This window comes from Eleutherodactylus coqui, chromosome 5, assembly GCF_035609145.1.
Source record: "Eleutherodactylus coqui strain aEleCoq1 chromosome 5, aEleCoq1.hap1, whole genome shotgun sequence".
NCBI lineage: Eukaryota > Metazoa > Chordata > Amphibia > Anura > Eleutherodactylidae > Eleutherodactylus > Eleutherodactylus coqui.
Window position 1 is genome coordinate 568,759 of NC_089841.1, and position 21,245 is coordinate 590,003.

The 21,245-nt window shown below is 48.1% G+C and overlaps 1 protein-coding gene across 2 annotated transcripts in view; it reads right to left on the reverse strand.

Annotated features, from left to right (window-relative positions):
• The window catches only part of NPR2 (natriuretic peptide receptor 2), a 234,070-nt gene that overhangs the window by 37,469 nt on the left and 175,356 nt on the right, over positions 1 to 21,245 (reverse strand). The window contains exons 11-21 of one of the 2 annotated variants that reach the window (XM_066602181.1): positions 11,116 to 11,220; positions 10,882 to 10,953; positions 9,682 to 9,841; positions 6,947 to 7,102; positions 6,640 to 6,808; positions 6,419 to 6,565; positions 5,453 to 5,501; positions 5,306 to 5,374; positions 4,917 to 5,091; positions 3,681 to 3,779; positions 901 to 992 (exon numbers count right to left, since the gene is read on the reverse strand). In XM_066602181.1, the coding sequence (XP_066458278.1) occupies positions 901 to 992; positions 3,681 to 3,779; positions 4,917 to 5,091; positions 5,306 to 5,374; positions 5,453 to 5,501; positions 6,419 to 6,565; positions 6,640 to 6,808; positions 6,947 to 7,102; positions 9,682 to 9,841; positions 10,882 to 10,953; positions 11,116 to 11,220 (1,293 nt within the window). Of the gene's footprint in view, positions 1 to 900; positions 993 to 3,680; positions 3,780 to 4,916; positions 5,092 to 5,305; positions 5,375 to 5,452; positions 5,577 to 6,418; positions 6,566 to 6,639; positions 6,809 to 6,946; positions 7,103 to 9,681; positions 9,842 to 10,881; positions 10,954 to 11,115; positions 11,221 to 21,245 lie in introns of both variants that reach the window. The other variant, XM_066602180.1, reaches the window with a different exon arrangement.

The following is a 21,245-nucleotide window of genomic DNA, read 5'->3' on the forward strand; positions in this document are numbered from 1 at the left end:
TGAAGCTGTTGTGATGGAAGGTCTGGACTGCAGGCGGCCGGTTCACCCCAGACTCTACTGTGAAGCTGTTGTGATGGATGCAGTATGTGGTTTTGCATTGGCCTTACGTGAGAGAGACGTCTGTTTGGGGCATATGTTGTCCTACAACCTCTATATACTGCTCAGCATTGATAGTGCCTATGTCATGGGCAGGTTAGCATCCTGACAGGCACTAATGCCGCCCTTTACCATCATTGAGGCAGGACTGTGCGCTCATAACAAGCTGGATGGTCCCTCCCCTCTGGGGTCTGCAGGACACGGCGTCTCTGGTCTCCTAACAGAATTTCACGTTGTGATTCCTCCAACCACATAACAGTTTTCTATTCTACCTCTGTCCCTTGTAAATGAGCTTTGGCCCAGAGAAGACGCCGGCGCTTCTGGATTGTGTTGATATATGGCTTCTTCTTTGCATGATACAGACGTAACTTCTATTTGTGGACTGTACAGAGAACTGTGCTCACAAACAGGGATTTCTGGAACATTCCTGAGCCCTGCAGTGATTGGTATCACAGGATCATGTCTGTATATAATGCAGCTATCAACTCTCCTTAATGAGAGCACCTAAAAGGTGATTGAGGAGACTTATAAGGCCATGCATGCTCCTCTGGGAAATAATGCAAATAAGGAAGATGAAGCAATACCTATTGGATGGCATCATTCCTGTGAATCAATGGCCAACCCTTTACACAGGTCTGTAACAATGAGACCAAACTCCCCCCTCCCTCGGATATGTTCTACCAGGATACAGTATGACAGGATCGTCGCATTCTTTATCTCGATTTACATTTTACGCAGCGGCCCAACTTTTGTGGAATTGGGGTTAGAGATGTCCCAGTCTGGACTTTCCATAGTGCGTATTACCTTCATTTCAATGTCCCCACGAAGTTCAAGTTGAAAGCAGACAAATTCATCTAGGACTTCCTTGGTGGCTGAAGAAATGTGGATCTTAAGTGCTAAAAAAAGAGAAAACCAGTGAACACCTTGGCAAGAGCAGCAGGACATACAGATGTGCTGGACGCTGCCTGCAGGGACAACATGGACCTTCTGCCCTGTCGGCTGTAGACCCGACTCCCTCCCGCAGGTCTCTGTCATATCGGCTGCACACAAGGCAAATGCTGAGATTATACAACAGCCTTGGCTTACCCAACACCACTAGCTCCATGTTCTGAGCACAGATCCAGTATACAGGCTATAGTGTCAGTATATAGTGCAGTGCGGTACATACACCGGGTAATCACCTGGTTCCAGCAGCACATCTCTCTATGGGGGTCCTATTGTGACATAACAATAGTGTACTTGAATATGAAGGCATGGATGCGCTATATGATGGTATGGTGCACGGGCCCCTGGCGGCCCCCACAGATGCACTACAGGATGGTATGGTGCATGGGTCCCAGGCGGCCCCGATAGACGCTCTACACAATGGTATGGTGCACGGGCCCCTGGCGGCCCCCATGGATGCTCTACACGATGGTATGGTGCATGGGCCCCAGGCGGCCCCGATAGACGCTCTACACAATGGTATGGTGCACGGGCCCCTGGCGGCCCCCATGGATGCTCTACAGGATGATATGGTGCATGGGCCTCTGGCGACCCCCATGGATGCTCTACATGATGGTATGGTGCATGGGCCCCTATGGGTGCGTAACACAATGCTATGGTGCACGGGCCTCTAGCGACCCCCATGGATGCTCTATAGGATGGTATGGTGCATGGGCCCCTGGTGACCCCCATGGATGCTCTACACGATGGTATGGTGCATGGGCCCCTATGGGTGCGTAACACAATGCTATGGTGCACGGGCCTCTGGCAACCTCCATGGATGCTCTACAGGGTGGTATGGTGAATGGAGCCCTGGCGACCCCCATGGATGCTCGACATGATGGTATGGTGCATGGGCCCCTATGGGTGCGTAACACGATGCTATGGTGCACGGGCCTCTGGCGACCTCCATGGATGCTCTACAGAGTGGTATGGTGAATGGACCCCTGGCGACCCCCATGGATGCTCTACATAATGGTATGGTGCATGGGCCCCTATGGGTGCGTAACACGATGCTATGGTGCACGGGCCTCTGGCGACCCCCATGGATGCTCTACAGGATGGTATGGTGCATGGGCCCCTATGGGTGTGTAACACGATGCTATGGTGCACGGGCCTCTGGCGACCCCCCATGGATGCTCTACATGATGGTATGGTGCATGGGCCCCTATGGGTGCGTAACACGATGCTATGGTGCACGGGCCTCTGGCGACCCCCATGGATGCTCTACATGATGGTATGGTGCATGGGCCCCTATGGGTGCGTAACACGATGCTATGGTGCACGGGCCTCTGGCGACCCCCATGGATGCTCTACATGATGGTATGGTACATGGGCCCCTATGGGTGCGTAACACAATGCTATGGTGCACGGGCCTCTGGCGACCCCCATGGATGCTCTACATGATGGTATGGTGCATGGGCCCTAATTGGTGCGTTACATGATGGTATGGTGCACGGGCCCCTGGTGACCCCCATGGATGCTCTACACGATGGTATGGTGCATGGGCCCCTATGGGTGCGTAACACGATGCTATGGTGCACGGGCCTCTGGCGACCCCCATGGATGCTCTACATGATGGTATGGTGCATGGGCCCCTATGGGTGCGTAACACGATGCTATGGTGCACGGGCCTCTGGCGACCCCCATGGATGCTCTACATGATGGTATGGTACATGGGCCCCTATGGGTGCGTAACACAATGCTATGGTGCACGGGCCTCTGGCGACCCCCATGATGCTCTACATGATGGTATGGTGCATGGGCCCTAATTGGTGCGTTACATGATGGTATGTTGCACGGGCCCCTGGCAACCCCCATGGATGCTCTACATGATGGTATGGTGCATGGGCCCCTATGGGTGCGTAACACGATGCTATGGTGCACGGGCCTCTGGCGACCCCCATGGATGCTCTACAGGATGGTATGGTGCACGGGCCTCTGGCGGCCCCCATGGATGCGCTACACGATGGTATGGTGCATGGGCCCTAATTGGTGCGTTACATGATGGTATGGTGCACGGGCCCCTGGCGGCCCCCAATGATGGCGTCCGCCCTGGACCGCACTGTGGAACGGCACCTTGCATGCATTGTAGTAGAAGGCGACTCTCCTTGCTTCAGTCATAGCGGCGCTCCCACGGGACGCAGAAGGCAGATTCCTGTTTCTCACATGCTACACTTCAAGTTTCTAATTGAGTTTTACGCTCTCTTACAAGGGCCACAACACCAAAAGGGAATCCATGCTCCAGGGGCCCATGCAGCATACCATCACGTAGCGCATCCAGGCCTTCCTATTCAAGCTCACTATTGTTATGACGCTATAGGACCCCTGTAGTGAGAAATGGCGCTGGATCCGGCTTTTTACTACACTGTGGTAGACCTGTCCAGCTGCACCGTATCACCCTTCCTGGAGAGGGCGCTGTCACCCAGCTCATCTGAGGGTGGACTATTCACTGGCGTTGGGGACCTCTTCATCTTCTTGATTGGCTCTATGGAGACACCTGATGGTGGAAAAAGCCCACGGACCATCTGATGGGTCCTTATAGTCCTTCCTGTATGTGAGGACCACGAGTCTCCCTGCGGGACATAGATGGCGCTCACCTTCCCCATTAGACTCCATCCGGGAGGCCGTGTTCACCGTGTCACCAAACAGGCAGTAGCGAGGCATCTTCAGTCCCACCACGCCGGCACAGACCGGACCTGCGAAGACGAGAGCGGGCATGTAACAGGACATTCTAGAGGTTAGTCAGCGACGGCTGGATGTAGGAGGGCTCTGGAACAGTATACAGCGGAGACGTATCAATCCCGTATGGGATCGGGCCGTCGGTATGGGAGTCCGTGAAGTCACATGGAGACCTGCTCCCCATAGCGCCACCTGGCTGCAGGTGTGGAATATCCTCGTTTATGTCTAGCAGAGGGTCCTCAGCACTGAAAATGAAGTTCTGAAAATGAAAAGAAACGACACTCCCCTGTCCCGTCCAGCGCCGCGACCCCGATGCCCTCCGCACAGACCCAGGAGGAGGCGGCAGGCGGTCACGCGCCGTTCAATGTGGGCATGACAGTGGTGATTCCTCCGTGTACGGTGCATGACCACCCAGCGCTTCCTTCAGCTTCCACGTGGCGGCTGCGGCGCCGGTAGGGGCAAGCGTTCCTTTTCATTCTAGCCTTGTCTTTTCCCCAGCAGCGTCAGAGCTGTCGACGCTCCGGCCAACCTGCGTCTTGTAGTTCTGCAGCGGCCGCAAAGGGTTGGGACCAACAGGCTAGAGCAGTAAAAGAGCAGAGGCGGAAAGCATCTTCCCACTGAGCCCGCAGCGCCACAAAGGTCAGAGATGGCGACACCTCGGCGCACTAAACCTCCAGGCGCGCCAACTGCTACTAATCTCCCCATGCTAAAGTCGCTCAACACTGCGCCATTCACGGAACCTGAGTATATATCTGGAAATGACGGAAAACATTTTCTCATCTTTAGACAACTTGTCGTCTATCCCAACTTCCTGCCCCACCCAGAAGCCGGACGGCGATGCCGAGGGCCAATCACACGATGTCCGGACTCCTGGAAACACGCGCCCTCTTCCTCTGAGATGGATGGATCTCATCAGGGCGCTGGCGTCATCCAGGCTTCCCTAAAAAGGAGATTCTGCAGAAAACAGACTCTCACAGGAAAAGCGGCCCCGTTAACCCTTCAGTGGCTCCAGGATGAAGAGTGGAACCTGCACGACTCACCTGCATAGAACTGCACTCACCTACAGGCACTGCGGCACAGGATGGCCCCCAGGGACAACAAGCACATTATGTGGCCAACCAGAGATCACAAACCCAAGAGAAGCCTGGCGGTACCTGTGTGGATGCCTATCCGCAGACGGAGCTGAGTGTTTGGTCTGTGGCGGATCCTGAAGGTTTTCACGGTATCCAGGAGGGCCAGTGACATCCGGGCAATCTCTCGTGCGTGCAACTTCCCATTCCGTACCGGTAACCCTGAAACCACCATGTATGCGTCACCGATGGTCTCCACCTGCAGAGATAGCCCCCTACGTGAGCAGACAGGAGAAGCTGGGAAATACAAATATGGGCCAAAATGGGGAAATATACCTCAGAACCCGAGACTATCGCTACCACATGACGGTATCAGGAGGGGCCGGGGAATGAGTTACATGGGGAATCCGTCCCTCTCCTAAGAGGCCAGACATCGCACCCAAACCCCCGCCATTAGGACTCCAGGCTCTTACCTTGTATACATCAAAGTTGTCTATTATAGCATCGAAACACGTGTACAGGTCATTCAGTAGGGTCACCACCTGAGGAGACGCAAGCGGGCTCATAAGAGACACACGTATGTAGATGCTCAACTCTCACCACATGTATGTTGGGGTTACCTGCATGGGGGTGCTTTCGGCAGACATCGACGTGAACCCCACAATGTCACTGAAATAGATGGTGACACTGTCAAAGGCTTCGGCCTGGACCGTTTCCCCTCTCTTCAACTGCTCGGCCACTGAACTGCACAGAAAAGAGGCTAAAGGCTTGTGGAACCATAGGTGACACTTCCCCAGGACCCACTCCCTGCGTCATGCTCCCCCAGGCCGACCAACACCAGAGGTGCTACCGTCCTGTCAGGGGCGCCTCTACCATGAGGAGCATCCCTACAGGCGTTGCATTCACTCCGCAGATCCGGTGGGGCAGCTGCCATAGTGCAATCAGTCTGACCTCTCCCCAGCATCTGTGTTCCTGTATGCAAGGTGAGGGGTCACAGACTCAATACAATACGGCAGCCGCCAAACAGGATCTGCGGAGTAAATGCAATGCCTGAGGGGATGCTGTCAGGGTGGAAGTCCATTGTGGGGGCCATTATTACTACTGGGATCACTATAGGGTCATTATTACTACTCAGGCCACTGTGGGGCCACTATTACTATTGTGGACACTATGGGGGGATTACTATCAATACGGGGGCCACTATTACTATTGTGGACACTATGGGGGGGGGCAGTATTGCTACTGGGATCCTTACGGGGGATTACTATCAATACAGGGGCCACTATTACTACTGGGATCCCTATGGGGGATCAGTATTACTATTGGGGCTACTACTGGGGATCACTATTTATCTGTCACTTCAGACAAGTTTCAATGTTTCAAATAAGTGGGGGGTATATTTCACACTTTGCATCAGGCAGCATAAAGGCTCGGGCCCTCCACCCGTTACCGGCTGCTGGGGCTTCTATACTATGTTCTGGACACTTGTGTTTGGACGTGGGGTGTAGGCCTGGGGGGACACATACAAGGACCGCAGCGCACTGACTTTGTACTGGGACCCCGGAGCGCCGGCTAGATGCACTCACTGCGGCAGGATCTGGTAGAGCAGATTTTCGGCTTTGCGCTTCTCCTCCAGGTACGCTTGTGTTCTCTCTTCCACTAATTTCTCCAGGTTGTTGGCATATTGCTCCATGCGAGAGAGTAAATTATCCAGAATACTAGTTGTGCCCTCCCTGGAAGACAGAAGATGGAGGGGTCATTGTCCTGCGGGTGAAGCCGCGCCGCCGCCGGCCCGCCAAGACCTCACTTGTTGAACTTGCAGATGTAGATCTTGATCTGGTTGAAGTCAGGTCTCTCCAGCGGGTCCTCGGCCCAGCACCTCTCCATCAGGATCCCCAGCTCCTCGCTGTGGCAGCTGGTGTCCGCTGTGGGCCGGAAGTATGGCCGCTGCCCGTTTCGGACCTTCTGGACGATCTCTGAAAGGGAGGAGAGTGCACGTTCTAGATGAGCACAGGCAAGTAATAATATACACACTGCTGATGTAGGCGCCCACCCCAAACCCTAAGATCTGGCCCATGACTCCGAGATAGACCTCTTATATATGGCGGCATTACCCTTTGGGCTCAGGTCCATGCCCTGGATGTAAAAGGCCCCATTTCTCAGCGCAATCTCCTGCAGGATGATCCCAAAGCTGTAGACATCGCCCTTTTGCGTGCCTTGAGGCGGGGGTCTTCCCATACGCAGCAGCTCAGGAGCCGTCCAAAGCTTCTCTAAATGCACAACACACAAAACCGTTGTCAGAGATTGTAAGCTCTTGTGGCAGTCAGTAACATCCTCACTGAAGAGCGGATCACATGACTGGGCATATATACAGTGCGAGACCGTGCACTCCGCTACATTGTTACCAGGCCCCACAGTATCATCACCTCCTGGGAGCCCGCGTGTATATGTACATTAATGAATTGCATCTGGTGACATATATTGTGTGGTACAACCCGAATGTAAAGAAATAAAGACTGCAACGATGTGTAGATCTCGTCTCACCGCACTGTATCCCCGTAGAACATATGGGTGGGGGATTACACATCTCCCAAAAGGCTGGAGGCGTAAGCTGTACTAATGCTAAACGGCCGGAGGGGCAGTGTTCTACTAAGTCATATGACTGTACAAGAACAGCATGTTAGAGAGGCCGAGTCTCTCAGAAGCAGAGATGGTTGGAGGTCACCAATCTGAGAAGACATTGAATATCCAGCAATGACAGCGCATGATGAGTCAGGGACTCTGGAGAGATCCCAAGGCCGACGGCTAATACTGGGTGATCTACGGCGTTATATGCAGGCCTGATTGTGGAATACAATCACTGCATGGGTCAACCCACTAATGCATCCGTATCCTGCAGAGGAGACGCCGTATACCAACAGTATCAGCAGGAACCGGGCGGAGAGGTGGAGGTGATCCGACAAATATAAAAAAAAAAGGCTGCTTCGGCGCTCGTCGGGACAAAAGATGAAAGAGAATGCCGTAGCTAATTTATTCATGGGCAACTGTCAAAAAAATTATATTTTAGATCCAAATATCATAATTTATAAAAGATTCATAGAGGATATTGTAGTTGTGTGGGGAGGGTCTCTGAATAATCTCAATAATTGTATTAGAGAGTTCTAACTTGGACTTCACGATTAGTCAGGATGATAGAGTATTCTAGAGCTCGTTTTAAGACAGGACCATTTTAAAATATTAACTAAAACGAAATTTTAAAAAAGTAGATAAGAATTCATACTTGGATTTCCGTAGCGGCCACGCTGGATGTTGGAAACAAAACATCCCCTACGGACAACTACAGCGCCTTCGATATAATTGTACATTAGAACCCAGAACAAGAATATGTAAAAATGTTACCAGCGTTTATCACCGCTTTAATAGTGACAACGCTGCCATTAGAGGCATTTTCAAGAAGCACTGGCCCATTGTTCTTAATGATCCTTGTTAATATTTAAAAGGAGCACATCAGTACAAAATGTAATAGCCCCCCCCCCCAACCCAGAGAGAAAAAAGAAAAAACTAAACGCTTTAAAAAAACGGGTAGTTCTAAATGTAGGCATAATAAGTGCAAATGTTCAGTCATTTCACACAAAAAAACCTTTATTGAATAGAATTATAAAAAAATCCCGATCTCCCAACATTTAACATGTAATTCTTCACAAATAATGTATTTAGCTGAATGTCCCGGTGAATCTAAATATACAGGCAGAACGATCAAGAACCTAAAACAGCGAGTTAGTAACCATAGAGAAAACATTAAAGTAATGTACGGGCCGCACAGCATTACAGCGACGCACGAAGGGAATCCCTGATGAGGGTCACACCCCTAGAACGCATTGAGAAAGGAGGAGATGTGTTGGACATTATCCCCGTTCGGCCGCAGCGAACTATTAGCAAAGATTTAGCAGGTTTCCTTTTTGTTAATAATCTTCTATTATATATTTATTCCGTTATCTTCATTATTATAACAAATTTAGTGAAAACAGTTTTTCTGCATAATTCATACATATTATATGTAGTACATTTTATTTATCATGTCGTTGTAAATATAGGTCCGTTATAGTAGTGCTTAACTTCGTTAATTAATTTTAATAACGATACCCGATTATACAGTGTGGTATACTTAAACGGTATTAAGTCGCCTTTGTTTCTTGACGATATGGAATGCATATTGCGCTCCATATGACGCGTTCCTGGCCGACACTAATTATGACGTCATTGTTTCAGAGGAGGAGTGTCCCTCGCTCCCGGCTCCCCGCCCTAAGCAGCAATGATTGCTTTCTCGGCGCCGATACACCTGATGGAACCATGTGAGTAGTTTTATTGTGGTTTATATAAATGTGTGTTTTCATTAAAGAGCTTGAAAGAGGCGATTGTATTCGCCGAAACGCGTCGCCCTTATTGATGGGAATAAATCTAATTACAGTCATTATCCTTCATCTTTGGTCCCGACGAGCGCAGAGGCAGCCCCCCCCCCCCTTTTCTTTTATATTTGCTGTCTACCAGGCACCTTCATAGGTGTTTGTCTGCTGTTCCCTATTGCTGCTCTCCGTGAGGATGCGGATGCAGGATTGAAAAGAACTTGTTCAAAGCCCTCCTGGACATCGGTGTCGACGGGGTTGATCTTGTTGATTTTCCCCATTCGGCACCAGGTGAGTCAAAACGAAGCTATTTTATGTACTATTGTTATTCGCTTGGCGCATCCCTGATTTATTGTTTGTTTTCATCTGATCCGAGGTGCTAGTAGTGTTATGGCTGATCATGGAGGGACACATAAGAGGAAGCATAAGGCGGCATTCACACCCACTGGCATACAAGGCGTAGACATCGTCCGTATCGCAGGTGCAGCGGAAGCTCGCCAGCCCGTAGTCCGTGATCTTCAGCACAAAGCGGCTGTCCACCACACAGTTGGAGGACTTCAGGTTCCCATGACATCCAATGATGCTGCGGTGAAGAAAGCACATCCCCTGCGGGTGGAAAGACAGCCTGAGAAATACTGCAAATGGGAGGAGCTCCTGCAGCAGCCAATCAGGTTCCAGCTGCACTGAACTCCGATAACTTCTCCGGCCAGAAATAAGAAATTCAGAAACATTAATTACGAACGAAGATAAAAGAAAATACACTAGATGTCACCGTGTGTATATGTGCCCCCCCCCTGCCCGACCGCCTGACACCAGCTGTGTCCGTCCCCCCCAACACCAGCACCAGCTGCGTCTGTCCCCCCCGACCGCCTGACACCAGCTGTGTCCATGCCCCCCGACCTCCTGCCACCAGCTGGGTCCATCCCTCCGACACCAGCTGCGTCTGTCCCCCCGACCGCCTGACACCAGCTGTGTCCATGCCCCCCGACCTCCTGCCACCAGCTGGGTCCATCTCTCCGACACCAGCTGCGTCTGTCCCCCCGACCGCCTGACACCAGCTGTGTCCATGCCCCCCGACCTCCTGCCACCAGCTGGGTCCATCCCCCAGACACCAGCTGCATCCACCCCCCCACCGACACCAGTTGCATCTCTCCCCTTCAACCTCCTCACACCAGTTGTATCCATCCCTCCGACACCAGCTGCGCCTGTCCCCCCCAACCGCCTAACACCAGCTGTGTCTGTCCTCCTGACCTCCCAACACCAGCTGCATCCACCCCCCACCGACACCAGTTTCATCTGTCCCCCACAACCTCCTGACACCAGTTGTATCCATACCCACCGACACCAGCTGTGCCCCCCCGACCTCCTAACACCAGCTACATCCATCCCCCCGACAGCAGCTGCATCTGTCCTCCCGTCCGCCTGACACTGACAGCACCTCCCACTGACTGCACCCAACCGCCTAACTACCACTACATTTGTAACCCTGCCCCCCCCCCCCCCCGACACCAATACACCAGCTGCACCTGTCTTCCTGACCACGCCGGCATTTGCCGCCCAACTGCCCCTCGTGGTCGGTGGTCGGCTGTGCTACAGCAGAGAATAAAGTGTATAGATTTGCTCTGCTAACACTAGTGGGCGCTCACCTTCACAATGTCATTGATGAGAGAATTCCGAAACATCCAGTCCAGATTGATGCTGTCGTTCTCCAAAATATCCTAGGGAGAGAAAAAAATGTTATGTCCCTGTACCTGTCCTCCATTACCTACCTGTACCTACCCTCCTGTACCTGCCCCCCCTATTCCATCTCTACCTGCCCCCCACCAGTCAGCCTCTTGTATCTGCCCACCGTTATCTCCTGTACCTGGCCCACAACCTACCTGCAGGCTGCCCCGGGGGCAATACTCCGTCACAATACAGATGTTTGGAGGGTCAATGCAGGCACCGAGGAAGCGTGTCAGGTGATTAAACTGAACGTCCCGCATCTGCGGAGCCAAAGACATAACGCAATTAGGAGGTGGAGACTATGTACGTGGCGGAGCAAACTAGCAGCTCAACTACCCAAGCGTAGCGCTAAATATACCACTAGTCTACAGGGCATGGTAGAAGTAGTCACCCCCTTTAATGTAACACAGCGCCTTGTAAATAAATGGTGTTATCTGTAGGCTTAGAGAGGGGCACTCTGAGAGGTAGGTACCCATCTTTCCCACCTGGTATTAGTGTTAGGTTCCTAAGATAAAAGAGCGGGAGGAGGACGGCTTCAACCATCAACAACTATTTCTTCAACAGTTGACAAAGGCAGTTGGTCGAAACGCGTTCAGCGGTTTTGCATACAATGTTTGCAAGCAGATTGCTCTTTTAATGGATTAACTAATAAAGATGGAATGGTTTGTTATGGGTGAAGCTGTCCTCCTCGTCCTTCTCCTCCTAGTCCTCGTCCATCTCCTCCTTGTCCTCGTCCTTCTCCTCCTAGTCCTCCTTGTCCTCGTCCTCCTCCTCCTAGTCCTCGTCCATCTCCTCCTTGTCCTCGTCCTCCTCGTCCTTCTCCTCCTAGTCCTCGTCCATCTCCTCCTTGTCCTCGTCCTTCTCCTCCTAGTCCTCCTTGTCCTCGTCCTCCTCGTCCTCCTCCTCCTAGTCCTCGTCCATCTCCTCCTTGTCCTCCTCCTTCTCCTCCTAGTCCTCCTTGTCCTCGTCCTTCTCCTCCTTGTCCTCGTCCTCCTCGTCCTTCTCCTCCTTCTCCTCCTTGTCGTCATCCTCCTAGTCCTTCTCCTCCTTCTCCTCATCCTCCTAGTCCTCCTTGTCCTTCTCCCCCTAGTCCTCCTTCGCCTACAGCCCTTTTTTCTTTGGAGTTTAACTACAGCCGTGAGCGGACGGCACTTTGAGGATCCGGCACCCATTACATCTAACTACCAAGACACTGCAGGAGAGGTGAGCCCATAGTTTCATCTTATCAGTGTTATGACCCATCTGAGAGCGCGGTCACTCGGCCGCTGGTAGGTGGGCCAATATGGTTTGATCACATTATATACCAAGAACCTCGTATTATGTAATGTGGTTGGAGTATTTATTACAGGTATCTACAGCTCTGAAAGTCAATGTATTTTGAGTGCTGTTGTCACTTTTTGGCTTCTGCTGTCACCCCCTTTAGTGTCACACAGGATGTAGGGGCCCAGAACAACAGGGCCCTCCATAATGTCTGCTATGTGTTGTCTGTAATGGCTTGTACATGGTCTTTGAATGAGGGAGGAATCAGCAGAATATGTGTTGGAGTTTGCAGCACTGAATGGGTTAATGTCTGCACATGTCTCTGTCTGGAAATGTATCATTTTATTGTATAAGTTTGGAGTCATGTGACCATGCTTGTTATATGTGTTTGCAAGTAGTTGTGCAGTGGCTCTTCTGTTCCAGCAAGGAGCCCACACCGAACCCTTCAGTCTGTATGGGCCGGGATGGAGGAAGCTGAGAGACATCCCCAGCCGTGCCCCGGCCCGTGATACCCAGGAGATGCCAGCGGTGTTACCACACTGAGGTACTGAGAGAGAGTGAACAGCCGTCACAGTGTAGAGTGTGCGCAAAGCGTGAGTGACGACCGGTGGAGAGCCGGAGAGTAGAAGAGGCGCTCGTACACCGGAGCCCCACGGGTAACTAGGACTGTGGATTCCTAGGTGAACCCGTGCTTTCCTCCCTGTCGAACCACTTAGTGATTTCTACACCGATTGTCCTACTGGCGTGAATTATACCGTGCTGCACTGTAAATAAGCAATGCCGGCCGTTCCCGGCTCTGCTAGTTAGACTACCTCTGTGTGTGTGGACCAGTTATACCATCACCCGCATTCACCGCAGAGGAAGGAATGTTGGCGTCACCCGTGACAACTCATAGTCAAGGTAAACCGCATTGTGTATTAACCTGTTTGTAGGCCGTCCCTCAGCTACTTGGATGGGTTCCTAGCAAACCTTCGGGGTGGGAGATGATAGAGCCCCATGACAAGGCCCAAACTCCACCCCGCTGTCCCCTAGGCTGAGGACCGCTCCTCGGATGCTGCAAGGGCCTTGAGAAAGTAGTCACCCCCTTTAATGTCACCCAGGACATTGTAGAAGTTTTCCTCTGCTGTACTCTATACAGTGGGGAAGGCAAACCGCCCCGCGAAAACAGTCTGCGGAAAAGACGTCACCCGAGGAGGCAGTCATGGCTTTACCTTATACAAAGGAGATGGAGGGATCTGTATATAGGACACTATAAGCCATATACTATACAGGGGAGATGGTGGGATCTGTATATAGGACACTATAAGCCGTATACTATACAGAGGAGATGGGGGGATCTGTATATAGGACACTATAAGCTGTATACTATACAGGGGAGATGGAGGGATCTGTATATAGGACACTATAAGCCGTATACTATACAGGGGAGATGGAGGGATCTGTATATAGGACACTATAAGCCGTATACTATACAGAGGAGATGGAGGGATCTGTATATAGGACACTATAAGCCGTATACTATACAGGGGGGATGGGGGATCTGTATATAGGACACTATAAGCCGTATACTATACAGAGGAGATGGAGGGATCTGTATATAGGACACTATAAGCTATATACTATACAGAGGAGATGGAGGGATCTGTATATAGGACACTATAAGCCGTATACTATACAAAGGAGATGGAGGGATCTGTATATAGGACACTATAAGCCGTATACTATACAGGGGAGATGGAGGGATCTGTATATAGGACACTATAAGCCGTATACTATACAGAGGAGATGGAGGGATCTGTATATAGGACACTATAAGCCATATACTATACAGGGGAGATGGAGGGATCTGTATATAGGACACTATAAGCCGTATACTATACAGAGGAGATGGGGGGATCTGTATATAGGACACTATAAGCTGTATACTATACAGAGAGATGGAGGGATCTGTATATAGGACACTATAAGCCGTATACTATACAAAGGAGATGGAGGGATCTGTATATAGGACACTATAAGCCGTATACTATACAGGGGAGATGGAGGGATCTGTATATAGGACACTATAAGCCATATACTATACAGAGGAGCTGGGGGGATCTGTATATAGGACACTATAAGCCGTATACTATACAGAGGAGATGGGGGGATCTGTATATAGGACACTATAAGCCGTATACTATACAGGGGAGATGGAGGGATCTGTATATAGGACACTATAAGCCGTATACTATACAGGGGAGATGGAGGGATCTGTATATAGGACACTATAAGCCATATACTATACAGAGGAGATGGAGGGATCTGTATATAGGACACTATAAGACGTATACTATACAGAGGAGATGGAGGGATCTGTATATAGGGCACTATAAGCTGTATACTATACAGGGGAGATGGAGGGATCTGTATATAGGATACTATAAGACGTATACTATACAGAGGAGATGGAGGGATCTGTATATAGGACACTATAAGCCGTATACTATACAGAGGAGATGGAGGGATCTGTATATAGGACACTATAAGCCATATACTATACAGAGGAGATGGGGGGATCTGTATATAGGACACTATAAGCTGTATACTATACAGAGGAGATGGGGGGGATCTGTATATAGGACACTATAAGCCGTATACTATACAGAGGAGATGGGGGGATCTGTATATAGGACACTATAAGCCATATACTATACAGAGGAGATGGAGGGATCTGTATATAGGACACTATAAGCCGTATACTATACAGAGGAGATGGAGGGATCTGTATATAGGACACTATAAGCTGTATACTATACAGAGGAGATGGGGGGGGGGGATCTGTATATAGGACACTATAAGCCATATACTATACAGAGGAGATGGGGGGGGGATCTGTATATAGGACACTATAAGCCGTATACTATACAGAGGAGATGGAGGGATCTGTATATAGGATACTATAAGCCGTATACTATACAGAGGAGATGGAGGGATCTGTATATAGAGCACTATAAGCCATATACTATACAGAGGAGATGGAGGGATCTGTATATAGGACACTATAAGCCATATACTATACAGGGGAGATGGAGGGATCTGTATATAGGACACTATAAGCCGTATACTATACAGAGGAGATGGAGGGATCTGTATATAGGACACTATAAGCTGTATACTATACAGAGGAGATGGAGGGATCTGTATATAGGACACTATAAGCCGTATACTATACAGAGGAGATGGGGGGGATCTGTATATAGGACACTATAAGCCATATACTATACAGAGGAGATGGGGGGGTCTGTATATAGGACACTATAAGCCGTATACTATACAGAGGAGATGGAGGGATCTGTATATAGGACACTATAAGCCGTATACTATACAGAGGAGATGGAGGGATCTGTATATAGGACACTATAAGCCGTATACTATACAGAGGAGATGGAGGGATCTGTATATAGGACACTATAAGCCGTATACTATACAGGGGAGATGAAGGGATCTGTATATAGGACACTATAAGCCGTATACTATACAGAGGAGATGGAGGGATCTGTATATAGGACACTATAAGGCGTATACTATACAGAGGAGATGGAGGGATCTGTATATAGGACACTATAAGGCGTATACTATACAGGGGAGATGGAGGGATCTGTATATAGGACACTATAAGCCGTATACTATACAGAGGAGATGGAGGGATCTGTATATAGGACACTATAAGCCATATACTATACAGAGGAGATGGGGGGATCTGTATATAGGACACTATAAGCCATATACTATACAGAGGAGATGGAGGGATCTGTATATAGGACACTATAAGCCGTATACTATACAGAGGAGATGGGGGGATCTGTATATAGGACACTATAAGCCATATACTATACAGAGGAGATGGAGGGATCTGTATATAGGACACTATAAGCCATATACTATACAGAGGAGATGGGGGGATCTGTATATAGGACACTATAAGCCGTATACTATACAGGGGAGATGGGGGGATCTGTATATAGGACACTATAAGCCATATACTATACAGAGGAGATGGGGGGATCTGTATATAGGACACTATAAGCCATATACTATACAGAGGAGATGGAGGGATCTGTATATAGGACACTATAAGCCGTATACTATACAGAGGAGATGGGGGGATCTGTATATAGGACACTATAAGCCGTATACTATACAGAGGAGATGGGGGGATCTGTATATAGGACACTATAAGCCGTATACTATACAGGGGAGATGGAAGGATCTGTATATAGGACACTATAAGCCGTATACTATACAGGGGAGATGGGGGGATCTGTATATAGGACACTATAAGCCGTATACTATACAGAGGAGATGGAGGGATCTGTATATAGGACACTATAAGCCGTATACTATACAGAGGAGATGGAGGGATCTGTATATAGGACACTATAAGCTGTATACTATACAGAGGAGATGGAGGGATCTGTATATAGGGCACTATAAGCCGTATTATATACAGGGGAGATGGAGGGATCTGTATATAGGACACTATAAGCCATATACTATACAGAGGAGATGGAGGGATCTGTATATAGGACACTATAAGCCGTATACTATGCAGAGGAGATGGGGGGATCTGTATATAGGACACTATAAGCCATATAGTATACAGAGGAGATGGGGGGATCTGTATATAGGACACTATAAGCCATATAGTATACAGAGGAGATGGGGGGGTCTGTATATAGGACACTATAAGCCGTATACTATACAGAGGAGATGGAGGGATCTGTATATAGGACACTATAAGCCATATACTATACAGAGGAGATGGGGGGGTCTGTATATAGGACACTATAAGCCGTATACTATACAGAGGAGATGGAGGGATCTGTATATAGGACACTATAAGCCATATACTATACAGAGGAGATGGAGGGATCTGTATATAGGACACTATAAGCCATATAGTATACAGAGGAGATGGGGGGGTCTGTATATAGGACACTATAAGCCGTATACTATACAGAGGAGATGGAGGGATCTGTATATAGGACACTATAAGCCATATACTATACAGAGGAGATGGAGGGATCTGTATATAGGACACTATAAGCCGTATACTATACAGAGGAGATGGAGGGATCTGTATATAGGACACTATAAGCCATATACTATACAGAGGAGATGGAGGGATCTGTATATAGGACACTATAAGCCGTATACTATACAGAGGAGATGGGGGGATCTGTATATAGGACACTATAAGCCATATACTATACAGAGGAGATGGAGGGATCTGTATATAGGACACTATAAGCCGTATACTATACAGAGGAGATGGAGGGATCTGTATATAGGACACTATAAGCCGTATACTATACAGAGGAGATGGAGGGATCTGTATATAGGACACTATAAGCCATATACTATACAGAGGAGATGGAGGGGATCTGTATATAGGACACTATAAGCCGTATACTATACAGAGGAGATGGAGGGATCTGTATATAGGACACTATAAGCCGTATACTATACAGAGGAGATGGAGGGATCTGTATATAGGACACTATAAGCCATATACTATACAGAGGAGATGGAGGGATCTGTATATAGGACACTATAAGCCATATACTATACAGGGGAGATGGAGGGATCTGTATATAGGACACTATAAGCCGTATACTATACAGAGGAGATGGGGGGATCTGTATATAGGACACTATAAGCCATATACTATACAGAGGAGATGGAGGGATCTGTATATAGGACACTATAAGCCGTATACTATACAGAGGAGATGGAGGGATCTGTATATAGGACACTATAAGCCGTATACTATACAGGGGAGATGGGGGGATCTGTATATAGGACACTATAAGCCGTATACTATACAGAGGAGATGGAGGGATCTGTATATAGGACACTATAAGCCGTATACTATACAGAGGAGATGGAGGGATCTGTATATAGGACACTATAAGCCATATACTATACAGAGGAGATGGAGGGATCTGTATATAAGACACTATAAGCCATATACTATACAGAGGAGATGGAGGGATCTGTATATAGGACACTATAAGCCGTATACTATACAGAGGAGATGGAGGGATCTGTATATAGGACACTATAAGCCGTATACTATACAGGGGAGATGGAGGGATCTGTATATAGGACACTATAAGCCGTATACTATACAGAGGAGATGGAGGGATCTGTATATAGGACACTATAAGCCATATACTATACAGAGGAGATGGAGGGATCTGTATATAGGACACTATAAGCCGTATACTATACAGAGGAGATGGAGGGATCTGTATATAGGACACTATAAGCCGTATACTATACAGGGGAGATGGAGGGATCTGTATATAGGACACTATAAGCCGTATACTATACAGAGGAGATGGGGGGATCTGTATATAGGACACTATAAGCCATATACTATACAGGGGAGATGGGGGGATCTGTATATAGGACACTATAAGCCATATAGTATACAGAGGAGATGGGGGGATCTGTATATAGGACACTATAAGCCATATACTATACAGAGGAGATGGAGGGATCTGTATATAGGACACTATAAGCCGTATACTATACAGAGGAGATGGAGGGATCTGTATATAGGACACTATAATGCGTATACTATACAGGGGAGATGGTGGGATCTGTATATAGGACACTATAAGCCGTATACTATACAGAGGAGATGGGGGGGTCTGTATATAGGACACTATAAGCCGTATATTATACAGAGGAGATGGGGGGATCTGTATATAGGACACTATAAGCCGTATACTATACAGAGGAGATGGTGGGATCTGTATATAGGACACTATAAGCCGTATACTATACAGGGGAGATGGAGGGATCTGTATATAGGACACTATAAGCCGTATACTATACAGAGGAGATGGAGGGATCTGTATATAGGACACTATAAGCCGTATACTATACAGGGGAGATGGAGGGATCTGTATATAGGACACTATAAGCCGTATACTATACAGGGGAGATGGAGGGATCTGTATATAGGACACTATAAGCCATATACTATACAGAGGAGATGGGGGGATCTGTATATAGGACACTATAAGCCGTATACTATACAGGGGAGATGGGGGGATCTGTATATAGGACACTATAAGCCATATACTATACAGAGGAGATGGAGGGATCTGTATATAGGACACTATAAGCCGTATACTATACAGGGGAGATGGAGGGATCTGTATATAGGACACTATAAGCCATATACTATACAGAGGAGATGGGGGGATCTGTATATAGGACACTATAAGCCGTATACTATACAGGGGAGATGGGGGGATCTGTATATAGGACACTATAAGCCATATACTATACAGAGGAGATGGAGGGATCTGTATATAGGACACTATAAGCCGTATACTATACAGAGGAGATGGAGGGATCTGTATATAGGACACTATAAGCCGTATACTATACAGGGGAGATGGGGGGATCTGTATATAGGACACTATAAGCCATATACTATACAGAGGAGATGGAGGGATCTGTATATAGGACACTATAAGCCGTATACTATACAGAGGAGATGGAGGGATCTGTATATAGGACACTATAAGCCGTATACTATACAGGGGAGATGGAGGGATCTGTATATAGGACACTATAAGCCGTATACTATACAGGGGAGATGGAGGGATCTGTATATAGGACACTATAAGCCGTATACTATACAGAGGAGATGGGGGGATCTGTATATAGGACACTATAAGCCATATACTATACAGAGGAGATGGAGGGATCTGTATATAGGACACTATAAGCCGTATACTATACAGAGGAGATGGGGGGGATCTGTATATAGGACACTATAAGCCGTATACTATACAGAGGAGATGGGGGGGATCTGTATATAGGACACTATAAGCCGTATACTATACAGAGGAGATGGGGGGATCTGTATATAGGACACTATAAGCTGTCTACTATACAGAGGAGATGGAGGGATCTGTATATAGGACACTATAAACCATATACTATACAGGGGAGATGGGGGGGATCTGTATATAGGACACTATAAACCATATACTATACAGGGGAGATGGGGGGATCTGTATATAGGACACTATAAGCCATATACTATACAGAGGAGATGGGGGGATCTGTATATAGGACACTATAAGCCGTATACTATACAGAGGAGATGGGGGATCTGTATATAGGACACTATAAGCCATATACTATACAGGGGAGATGGAGGGATCTGTATATAGGACACTATAAGCCATATACTATACAGAGGAGATGGAGGGATCTGTATATAGGACACTATAAGCCATATACTATACAGGGGAGATGGGGGGATCTGTATATAGGACACTATAAGCCGTATACTATACAGAGGAGATGAAGGGATCTGTATATAGGACACTATAAGCCGTATACTATACAGAGGAGATGGAGGGATCTGTATATAGGACACTATAAGCCGTATACTATACAGAGGAGATGGGGGGGATCTGTATATAGGACACTATAAGCCGTATACTATACAGAGGAGATGGAGGGATCTGTATATAGGACACTATAAGCCGTATACTATACAGGGGAGATGGAGGGATCTGTATATAGGACACTATAAGCCGTATACTATACAGAGGAGATGGAGGGATCTGTATATAGGACACTATAAGCCATATACTATACAGAGGAGATGGAGGGATCTGTATATAGGACACTATAAGCCGTATACTATACAGAGGAGATGGAGGGATCTGTATATAGGACACTATAAGCCATATACTATACAGAGGAGATGAAGGGATCTGTATATAGGACACTATAAGCCGTATACTATACAGGGGAGATGGGGGGGGGGATCTGTATATAGGACACTATAAGCCATATACTATACAGAGGAGATGGGGGGATCTGTATATAGGACACTATAAGCCATATACTATACAGGGGAGATGGGGGGGATCTGTATATAGGACACTATAAGCCATATACTATACAGAGGAGATGGAGGGATCTGTATATAGGACACTATAAG